Source organism: Haemaphysalis longicornis, unplaced genomic scaffold (assembly GCF_048455015.1).
Source record: "Haemaphysalis longicornis isolate Haplotype H1 unplaced genomic scaffold, Haemaphysalis longicornis Haplotype H1 scaffold_12, whole genome shotgun sequence".
Classification (NCBI taxonomy): Eukaryota; Metazoa; Arthropoda; class Arachnida; order Ixodida; family Ixodidae; genus Haemaphysalis; species Haemaphysalis longicornis.
The window spans coordinates 117048604-117059747 of NW_027526225.1; the positions used below are offsets into that span (position 1 = coordinate 117048604).

Below are 11144 nucleotides of genomic sequence, written 5' to 3' on the forward strand. Positions count from 1 at the left end.
TGTGTAAGCTTAGCCGTTTACAAATACCACAACCATTCGATTAGCCTTCACACCTGACTAAACAGTAAACCCAAAGCTTCTTCAATTCTCGACCTGCGCGCCTTGCTTTCACGACGGTGTGCCTCCTATGTTCTCGCTCCTGGGATCGTTAGCATAGTTATAGCATATCATAGTTCCTCGTTAGCATAGCATCGTTAGCATAGCATAGTTCCTCGAGGTGCCGCATGGTGTAGTACCTCTCGTATGACTTCGAAGATGGGCCTGAGCTCTTCCAGGCTCTGTGCCGAGGTGACCGAGTAGACGAGGATGAATGCGTGCCCCTTGGAGATGTTGAGCCTCTGCATGGCGGGAAACTGGTGGCTGCCCGTCGTGTCCGTGATCTGGAGCGTGCAGATGTTCTTGTTGCAACTGATCACCTGCGGAGAAAATGAACAGGAGGGGGACAAGCGGGAGGCATTGAGGGACGCCCCTGAATAAAACGATAGATAACGCGGCGTCAAATAGATGTTCACCTGCGAAGAAAAAAGAATAAACAAAAAAGGACGAAATGGAGGCACGCCCCTCAGTAACCCCATAACGCGACGTCGGCTAAATTTGAATAAAGGGAACTGAGCTTCTTTTGTGTTTCGAATACAAGAAAATGACTTTTCATGAGCACTGGTACAGAAGAATATTTGTAACAGCTTGTAGAGCTTGCGCGACAATTCTGCCTGTCCAGTAGTTCTGCGGTTTGGTTTTGAAGTTGGGTTTCAATCTTAACTCTTTCATTTAAACAAGGCCGTTAAACCACGCTGTGTGAGATCATTAGAAGTCACAGTTCCTCCTCCCACGAAAACTTCGTAATCACCTAACAATCAAGCAACGCTTCTATTAAAACAAAGAAATGCGTCGTGTATCTTTCTTCACTTAGATGGTTGTGAGCGCTCTGCTATCATTACTTCCCTATAATCCACTGCATAACGTTCTAAATACCCCCTGTAAACAGGCGTTTGGAGCCTCGAATACACCCATGTATGTTGAAGCGACTCTTTATATATGCTGCCGTTTTAGTTCTGTACAATTTTAGCAGAACTCTTAAAGCTTAATGTTTTATCACCAATTTTTAGTTTTCTTTTTGGAGTTTTTGCAATGTGAAAACTGCTCTTATACTACTGACACCGAGTTTTGTTCTTTTATGGTTTTCAATTCAGTGTGTGTTGAAGGTTAATTTGCCTTGCATTTTTACGTGCTTTTGTGCGACCCGAACATTTATCTCTCATGGCTTGCTGCTCTAGCTGTTAATCGAATAGCACAGGGGAAATGCATCCTTATGAAACAGCGGGGTGCAATAAGGCTGTTTCTAGCGCGGCCTATCGCGCAACCTGAACGAGAATGCAGTGAAAAAGAAAAAAAAAACACTTTCAACGAATAGCTAATCAACGGAGCCTTGGATATATTTTTGTGTAAACAGTATACAAAAATGCACAAAAACGGGAATTTTGTTTCTCCAATTAACCGAGGGATGGCGCCACCGTCATCACGGCTCAGGTCAACGAGGCGGCTGAGGAGAAAGGCGGTTCGCATAAAGGAGAGCGAGAGAGGGGGACGGCGGAAAAAAAAAATGACGGGAAAGCTACGTTTTTTGAAGTCGCAAATATTTCGGGATTGATTCATGCTAATTTAGCTAAAAGAATGGTTAGCGTCTGGTGAAGTTAACGCTGGAAGCTTTCCTCTGGCATGAGTATAAGTAGATGGATGCAAAAGGATGCGGGGATCGCTGCTCCAACATCCGGCAGGCTGTGCAATGCCCCCGGCGGCGGCCGGACGATGAACTCCATGGCGGCCTCCTGACCGCGGGGTCTAGGTTGTCGACCCTGGCTCCGTTAACTACACAGCGCGCGAGGGCGTTGAAAATGGGTCATAAATGACGCCGTATTCTAAGTAACTCCTCGGAGCACGCGGTACAACCATTTTATGAAGGAAACATTTTCGAGCGGCTCTTTTTTTTTAAGGGATCATAACACGAACATCTTGTTACAATATAAAATATGGCGCCGTCTCGAGGTCTCTAAGAGGCGCTACTAATTCATTTACAAATAGTAATTCCTGAGAAGGTTTTCAACGTTTTTAGTGCACAAGCGAATTGAAAAAAAAGGGTCGCTCTTGCACGAAAAAGAGGAGGAAAATAATCGCGATCTGTGATTTTTTGGTCGCTGTCATTTTGCATCACACTGGAAAAAATTTTTCAACGTTATTTTTTGTGCACCGTCCGGATGATTTTAAAATTTTCCGCGCGGTAAGGAAATCGATTTTTCCCCTCTTTTGCGTACATGAACCACCACCAGAGAGTATATTTGATAACAGTTAGGTATTATCATCTCTTGCTGCACCTCTGCGCTCGCCCTATAGGGAGAGTTCTCTAAAGATAAGTTACGCGCAGTTGCTTTAATTCTAAACGTTACAGCTGAATAAAGGCAAGTGTCGTCAGGGCAGCGGTGCTTACCTGTCTGTAGGTGTCTTCAATGGTGGGGATGTAGCTCTCCCGGAACGTTCCTTTTACGAAGCGTAGAACCAGGGAGCTCTTTCCGACGCCACCGGCTCCAAACACGACCACCCTGTAGTCGTTGCTCTGTTCAGGCATGCTCGGTCTCCTACGATGCTCTGGATAGTTCCCCAAGAGAAGGGCGAAAAAAATAAAACTGAGCTGAGTTTTGGGAGCGACTGAAACTAGCAAAACGCGACTCTAGCCCTAAGAAGAGCGCGCGAACACAGCAGGAATGTTTCGAACGGCGAAACCGACTCCGTGATATGTTTAGCTGATATGTGTAAATGTTTTCCCGCGCTTTCGCACTGTTCGAACTGAGAGCGCGCGCGCGAGCGCTCCACACGCTCGCCTCGGGAACGCGGAAGTGAGGCTCGCCAAGATGCTGCTCGCCTTTTGACGGGCGTCCCCGGCGAACTCGCGCTCCCCCCTTTTTTTTTTCCTTTCTCCAGCCGTCCTGTGTCTCACTACTGACCTCCTTTCCTGAGCGCGTGGTTTCGCACCGCGGTCCGCTTTCCCGCGGGGAGGGAGGAAGAATTCCTCCCTATGGAGCAGGGTGCGGTGAACGCGGTGGCCGCGGTTACCGCTCTGTCCGTACTGCGCCCCCATTGGCGGATCCCGGGCAGTGACGTCACGGACGGGCGCCTATTGGGCAATCTGTTTCGCTTTTGCGCCGTCGTCTGCTCGATCGCGCGTCCATGTTCCTGTCGCGCTTTTAAGCGCGGGCCCCAGTAAATTCGTCCGTTCACCTCCCTTCCTTCTTCTGGCCCTCTTATCAAGTCTTCCACTCCCTTTTTCCCCTCTTTCCTTATTCTGTCTATCCCCTATGACTCAGCATTCAGAGCAGTGCTGTTTGATAGAGAGAGCGGGAGAGAAAATGGGAGAGAGAGGACAACACCAAGGAAGTTCGTGCAGGACAGTTCGGCGTTTTTTTTTCGGAAACCACGCGGACAGCAGGCGCTGCTCACAATCTAGTTTTTCGTCACGCGGTATTGTACGAGAGGCTGTCCCTACGACACCAGCAGGGGAAAGCGGGTCGATGACAGCGAAGGCTCGAGAATGAATGCCCGCAGTCCCCCCTTCCCCCCCCCCCCCTTTTTTTTTAAATCTTTGCTGTTTAAAACTTTCTATCACTAGCTTTTTTCGCTTGTGACTTGAATGACCATTCCCTGTTTTATTAAGTGGTATGACGGGGAATGGGGGCAGAAGGCTGTTACCGTTCCTTTCCACCAATCGAGCAGCACAGTCACGTGCCCATAAAGCTTTCGTACGCGAGGTGCATCCTCATCAATTCTGGCTGGTCATAACCATCACAGTATTGGTTCCAGGTAGCTTGCCAGACGGAGTTTTATATGACGTAGGCATCCTACCCATCAAGACGAGGATAAAGAATTGTTTTATCTGGACACTGTGTCAGCTAAATATAGGCGTACCCAAGAATCTGTGCCCCGAAAACTGTATGCATATTTCTTCCTTGTCGCCTTGTCCTAGATACATATAGTCGCGTTCTGTTCCACTATCGAGTGATAGCCGCTAGCTTTGAAAATTTGCCAGCACGAAAGAAAAGCGGGTCACGCTACAGCTATGAAACTGTGTCGTCGCTTGAAAAGACAGTTGTTTGTTTTCTTTGAGACTGACCTACATGAAACGAGTTAGCGGACGGACACACTTTTCTCTGAGTCCTTTGCTAAGCCTCACAAAATCTTTACAGCGTTTTTATGTGTCACTGGTGAACAAGGAATACAGAGGGTGTTGGGGAAGACGCGCGAATCTTTGTTTCCCTTGCTTTCCGGCGTTGAAAGAAAACTAAAATAACCTACATCTTAGCGCTTGCGGCGTACGAAACTCCGATGCGTGTACTTTATCTCTCGTTGGCCGCTTATTGGCGCTCGGTGTATAAGGCGGCCTCAATAATGACCGACCTCCCTCGAGCCGACATCATCCTAACGAGTCGTAACTCGTCGGTATTGTGCTCGGAATGGTGTCGGCAGAATCTGTCCTGCCATTATTGCCTTCGTGTGCTTCTTCCTCGCTTATTCAATGCTTTGCTCTGGAAGAAAGTGTTTCGAAGAAGGCTGTAGTGTTAGATATCTGTGCCAGAGTAAGGCGGTCTTTGTCGACTACGCGTGCGGTAGAAATACTGCTTGTCGGTTGCAGCACTTGCATTCTTGTTGTCGGTTCGTGGCGCAAATTGAAAAGCCCGAGTAAAGCAATGGTCGAGGCGCCCATGTTCGGAGGCTGCTTGGGTATGTCGAGAACGTCTCATGTGTCCGCGACCCCGTTGGCCAACATAGCGAGGTTGACCCGTAACGTGCGTAAATTTGCATTGTTCAACTGGGTCACGCTCTGAAAATCAAGATGGGTTAGCCTAGTGCGCCACTTTTCTTTGTCTCTTGGCTGCGACCGAGCACCACAATGTCAGGCAGTTTTATATGCGGACGATGTTTCCTTCAAAAAGATTGGCGTGTTTTGCAGCTTTGTTGCAGATTCTAAGTGTTATTGTTTAGCAGAATCAGTCGAGGCCAAGGAATCCCGGACAAGGTATGACTTTCACAGAGCGAGGCCCAAAACATCAGCCTCTGCTCGGCAAAAAAAGATGTATTCTCTCTCTCTCTCTCTCTCTCTCTCACTCGCTCTCTTAGTGCACCGTGATGAAATTGTGGACGCAAGGTTGCAAACGAAACTGGTTACTATTTCAATTGGAATATTTAAGCTGTTTTTCAAGAAAGGGGTGTGAAAGATTGTGAAGCAGCATTACGATTGCCTACTTGTTATGAAAAAGTACGGTGCTTCATGAGCCATAGCATTTTCAACACACATCTTTGATTTCTAAACGGACTGAAGTGTATACTTTTTGTATCCTTAGTTTAGTTCTCCGTAGCAGGGTCCCGAAAGTGGGCTTATAGTAACAGAATCGATACTTCAGATCCACTTGGGGATTCTCCAAATACTTTCTAGGATGTATCACTCCACAGCAGTTCCACGTTTTCTTAGTAGGGTTTTATATTCATTTATGGGGGCGTTCTGCACTTTTAACACGGCAGCTTGAGCACAAAATTCGAGTGTATCCTGTAGCAGACGCGAGAATGACCCTAAGATATGCGTGCATGAACTAAGTGCTGCACGTAAAAAAACAAGTTTCTCAATAAACGTTTTCAGCAACAACAACCTCTTCAGTATGCACATGCATGCTTTCGGGTAAACTATTGGCACAGTAAACGTTTTAAATAAAATTGCAGCATCCTAGAATATTATTACGCGAAAGCCTGAGCAACACTAAAACGGGCAATCTAGTATAATGGGGGTAATGGGTACCATGACGGTTTCTCGGTGGCTTCAAGGGTTTCGAGAACATGGGTTTTCGAGCACATGTGGCTTTGAGAACATGTGCTCTGAGAATAAGTACCCACAAACGTGAATTTTTTACTGATAATATTCCTCTTTCCTCTGATATTATTCCTCTTTCATTCATTCTTTCTTTCTTTCTTTCTTTCTTTCTTTCTTTCTTTCTTTCTTTCTTTGTTTTCTTCTCTTTTGTTTTCTTTTAAACCACTTTTTACTGCTCGAATTCCACACTCTGCATTTAAAAGAGTGGCTCTTCGAATTGGGATTTTGTGACCCATTGCGCATTCTGCGCTTTTATTCGTGGCGGGACGCGGTCATTATTTCCGTGTGACGGGTTTGTACGAGTCGCCTGGTGCTTCGGGCCTATATAAGCGCCGCTGTAAAGTCACTATCCCGACTTCAGCTACTCTTCAAGAACAATACATACGGTTCTTAAACCAAGCCCACAAAAACGCCCGATTCAAAGCTCTCAAACCCCATTTATTTTACTGTTCTGCTATAGGCTTTTTTAAGATAAAGAAAGAAAATGTCCGGTCAAAAGAACTGCAATCACATTTGTTGTACTGTTTTGCTGTTTGTTTTGTACCTACAGCTACAAAACCAACAGCAAACAGTACGAACAGTGCGACGCGCGCTGTTCGTACCTTTGAGCAGTAGATTTCCGACACTTTTTTGTTTTACCTTTTTATGCATAAGAGGCCCTGAAGACAAAATTTAGGCATAATTCATTAAAAAAACTGCTTTGCCCGAATAGAAATGATACCATTCTCAACGGAAACTTCATTTACAGGATGAGGAAAACACACCAACAGCTACTTATTCGCCAACAACTTTATCTCAGTCTTTATGACATCACATGCCATGTTTGTGCGATTGGCGTCCACTGATGGAAACCCCTGACAAGAAGCATGACTGCGATTGTAGTGGCGCCTCTACTTCCGGTTTATTGCGCCACTTGAACACTAACATGAAACGAACTCGCTGACAACACTATTTTGGCGTTACGACTATTACATAACTGCCGAGGTTGTGCGTGATGCTTGAAGGCTTTACCAGCGTTCTTAAATTTTCTGCGCGCGAAAATAACGTCTTTCGTGGCCACAACGGTGTTAGGTAAGTTGCCAAATGCCTGTTGCTTCAAATAAATCCGGTTTGTAGTTTGCTTTTACAATCTCTTTATTTTATGCAAGCCGCTGTTAAACTTCACCGCAGTACTAGCGTGCTTACCCTGGAGCACCCTTTGAAGGCAAACTTGAGCCATAGATTAAGAGATAACCATTCGCATCAAACTCAAAACATTTTGTAGCGTGAGCTACACTGGCCGAGGTTGAGCAGTTTCACATGGCTCCTGGAGAGGCATGCTGCGCATGCGCGAGGAGCAGTGGCTGTCTCACGGCGCACAGCTGGCGCGCCGGAGCCGCCGCCGCCCCGACATGGATTGGATTGAATTGAAATAAATTGGATTGGATTCGATTAAAATTTATTGGATTGGAAATCGTTTTAGCAGCAGTAAGAATGATAATAAGCTAATACTAGACAACCAGGAAACCTAAGAATAACCAGCTGAACCTTAGCCCACACTACGTATATACTGGCATAGCCGAGCTAAGCCACTGCTAATTTTTTCAATGGTACTGCAAGATATATTTTCTGCGATGCGAATCGATCAAGAATGTCTTGGTCCTCTGTTACAGAACGCTTCCCCAGTTACCGGAAATAAATAAAACAAAGGTTGCGTTAAAGCGCGACCTGATGAAGCTCTAGGAACTTTATGGCTTGTAACAGAACCACCCTAACCGAAATTTTAACCCCGTAAAAAAACCAGAACGAAACTTGGGGCACGTATCGCGAACAAATTGGATTACCTACACTAGGGACACAAAAAACCAAAAAGACAGCGGATTATGGTAACCCAGCGGGTATCGGCGTTTACTTTACTCGGGGGGGTTGCGCTTCGAGCCCGGACCACAGCGGAGGTCGTTGCACGGAGACGGCGGAAAGCGGCCCGTGTGGAGAAGAGGTCGCTAGGGAAGGGCGTGTGGGCACGAGGTGACTGGGTCGTCTTTAAAACTGTCGTCAAATCGGCGAGTGCAAGCTCCGGAGGAAGGGGGGGTCGGGTTGTGGGAAGGTTCGGCCGGGGACGGGAAGCCTTTGCGGGCGGTGTGGGATCTGAAAGGAGGGCAGAAGGCGGAGAGGGGAAATTTGGGAGAACGGGCTCACATAGGTATTGGGAAAGACATATGGGAGGGCGGTGAGGACAAAACGCTTTGGGAGAGAATGATTAGGGGAATGAAATGGAGAGAACGAGACACCGCTGGGGAGGGAAAAAAAGGTTCTGCAGGGAAGACGCGCTGGAGGAGGGAGGGCCGCCGTGCTGGGCTGCCCGGGGCCCGCTTTGGAAAGAGAGTCCGCCCTGGATTCCCGGGCTCCCGGGTCGTTGACCCAGGGACCGAGTGCGCGGCCGTCCCGGTGCAGGTAACGGCATCGATTGGTTGCGCGCGCCTCCCTTTCCTCACGCGGGAAGCTTACGTCCCTTCTTCCCTAGCCGCCCGTTCACGTTCGCGTAGCGTGTGCGTGTGTGTGTGTGCGAGCGTGTGGCCGCGCGCGATGGCGCGTTTTCGCGCCTTTCGCTTGTTTTTATTGTTTGTTGTTGCCGCTCTAGCGCGCTTTGTATTTGTCGGTCGGGGTGCGGCTACTCGTAGCGCCGGGTCCCCCTTTTCCATTTCGTCCTCCCTTTCCATACTACCTGTCTTCCGACTTCCGCCTGGGCTGGGCCCGAAGTGTGCGCTCCCGATATATGCCCTTTTTGTTTTTTTTCGCTGCGCTTTTGCGCGGGCTTGCCGGGCCCTGCCTTGTATGGGAACGGATGACCGACATTTGTATCCGGCCGCACGTGGATTCTGCAGCGGCCAACGGATTTATAAGCGGTGGTGTTCTGAAGCAGCTTGAAATAAACCGGGGGTGCTGCAACGAGTCGGAAGCAGTGCACACTAATTTATTTATACACGGTCAAGTATACAGTTTGGTTTTTGAGCGGGATAAACGAGCATTTTATTTTTATTTTTTAGAGCACTAGTGACGCCGAAAATAAATCTTGTAGACAACGCAAAAGAGAGTCGGGACGAGACAAACGAGTACGAGCGCACGCCCTCGTCCAACCTCTTGTCTCGTCCTGCGCCTGTTTTGCTCTTCGTCTACAAGAATGCATCACCAATAAGCCCGAACTTCACACCGGCGTAGTATCACTTGTTATTACCGTCCTTACTTTCTAGGTTCACAAGCCGCACCCTATCTGAGAGTTTTGAAAGATCTGAAAGTGTGAAAATGGATAAAAACTGAAAATGTTCCAAAACTCTATCTGAGGGTTTTATTTCTTTCTTTCGAGGTAATTCGAATATTTTATTTGTTTGAGTTATTTGTGGTGGGAGAGGTATGGCTAACGAATAATCAGATATGATAGCTGGACTGTGTTCTGTCGGCATTTTCAGGTAAGTGCCGTAGCGTACGCCTCTCATCCATAAACTCTATAAAATGCAACGCCACGTAATATGTGCTACGTTAACGTAGGGCTGAAATTTGTGAAAGTCATTCTTTTCATTGTGGCTCAAGCAATCAGGAATGAAATACGTGGTTTGCGCAAAAATGATCCAAAATCTTCTATTTGTTCGTGCCTAGCGACGGCCTAGACCCAGAGGGCGAAAAACGCATAACCTAGGGCATTCGATTTATTATAAACGCACTTCGATGCCAAGTCAAAACAGACATTGTTAAAAAAAACAGGAGCTATGAAGAACAACATTGCAATAATATCTGCCTCGATCCAGCTATGTAGATAAAAAAAAACTGTGTGCTTAGTTCCTGACACACTTTTTGGCGTTTTCTCAACAGTCCCACGAGAGTTAGGAAGCTCGCGACACATGTATTACTTTATTAAAGTTTGTTTCCTGCATCTATAATAAAGGAGCATTGTCGTTCGTTTTACCTCTGCACAACGTGCCTCCGTTCCCACCTCTCCCATCAATTTGATACTTGAGTTATTGCCTCGTCTACATTCTCTTTTATTTTTAAGTGTCGCATTTATCTTGCAAACCGGTTGTAAACACGGGGTCTTCCTCTTTTTTTTCTTATTTATTCCTCAAACTATGTTTTCTTGAAAACTGATTTTTTTCTACAAGCACCCAATTTTTTTGTTGCTTGACTTGCAACATTTTAGATGATTCTAATATCAAGCAAGACTCCTGTTTATCGTCTTTTGTGTTTCGTTTCGCGGCGTTCTGCTTCCCCATTCTCTCCCGCCCCTCCCGACGTTCACCGCTTTCTCGCCGCGTTGTTCCCCAGCTTCCTTTCTTCGCCGCTCCATTTCCCGGTTTCCCCATTCCGCGCTGCAAACGGACACCACCTAGGTAAGAAAGCATCGCTTGGGGTCATCGTATAACGACCGGTGACAGCCTCCTAATTTTTCCCCCACTCGTCGACGCTGGTGAGCACCGCTAGAGCGCGGTTGAGGTAACTTATCGCCTTAGAGAAAGAGTGAAGCCAGTCAGCAGTCGAAACTCGGGCTTCCTCTTATGTATGGGGTGTTGCACAGACCCGGAGGCAGTCGGTCGTTCGGTCGCCGCGCTGTCTGGCGCGCCTGCGCGATCGAGACTCAGGGACGGCGAGCCGGGTCCCGCCGGCGGCGGCGTGGCGCTCTGCTGACCCGGTGCCGTATTTGCAAGACGCGTATCGGGTGAACGCCGTCTAGATCAGAGAGCTTCCGGGCAGCGTCGGCGTAGTGGGATCGATCGCTTTTGTGCAAGGAAAAACTCACTGCGCTGTTCGATGATTGCTCAGTACTCAGTACAGCCCTAATAGCTGGCGTGTAAGACATCGATTTAGCAAATCCTTAGGTTATGTGCGAAAAAAAAAGGGGGGGGGGGGGGTGAATGGAGTAATAATAAAGCTGTCGTTACTCTTGCAGCTTGGGAGCTGGTTAAAATTAAAAACAAGTCTAGCCGTTCATAGCGGATAATATGTCTCGTGCGTGGTTGCGAAGATGATACTTAGGAAAAATTCTGAAGATTCTGATTCGTGGTTTCAAAGGAAGAACAAGGATGCCTTGAGCATGCGGGCGATGTTTCCGCATATGCGGATTTTGGTCAAACTGCACAGGGCAGCGCAACCAGATAAGTTCTCCGCGCATGCGTCGCCGCCCTCCAAGCAATCAGAGTGAATATGCGGCATATATGTTACGGCACTATCCACACCGTTTCATTCGGTGCTTATGTGATGAGGGCAC

General features: G+C 47.5%; 2 protein-coding genes across 4 annotated transcripts in view; one reads left to right on the forward strand and one right to left on the reverse strand.

Moving 5' to 3' along the window:
- The window catches only part of LOC144163357 (uncharacterized), a 281121-nt gene that overhangs the window by 17327 nt on the left and 252650 nt on the right, over positions 1 to 11144 (forward strand). The gene's annotated exons all lie outside the window — the stretch shown is intronic.
- Positions 1 to 11144, reverse strand: part of LOC144163358 (GTP-binding protein Di-Ras2) — a 106278-nt gene that overhangs the window by 10384 nt on the left and 84750 nt on the right. Inside the window, exons 2-3 of the mRNA XM_077694310.1 lie at positions 2483 to 2640; positions 237 to 416 (exon numbers count right to left, since the gene is read on the reverse strand). Coding sequence (XP_077550436.1) covers positions 237 to 416; positions 2483 to 2640 — 338 coding nt within the window. The remainder of the gene's footprint in view (positions 1 to 236; positions 417 to 2482; positions 2641 to 11144) is intronic.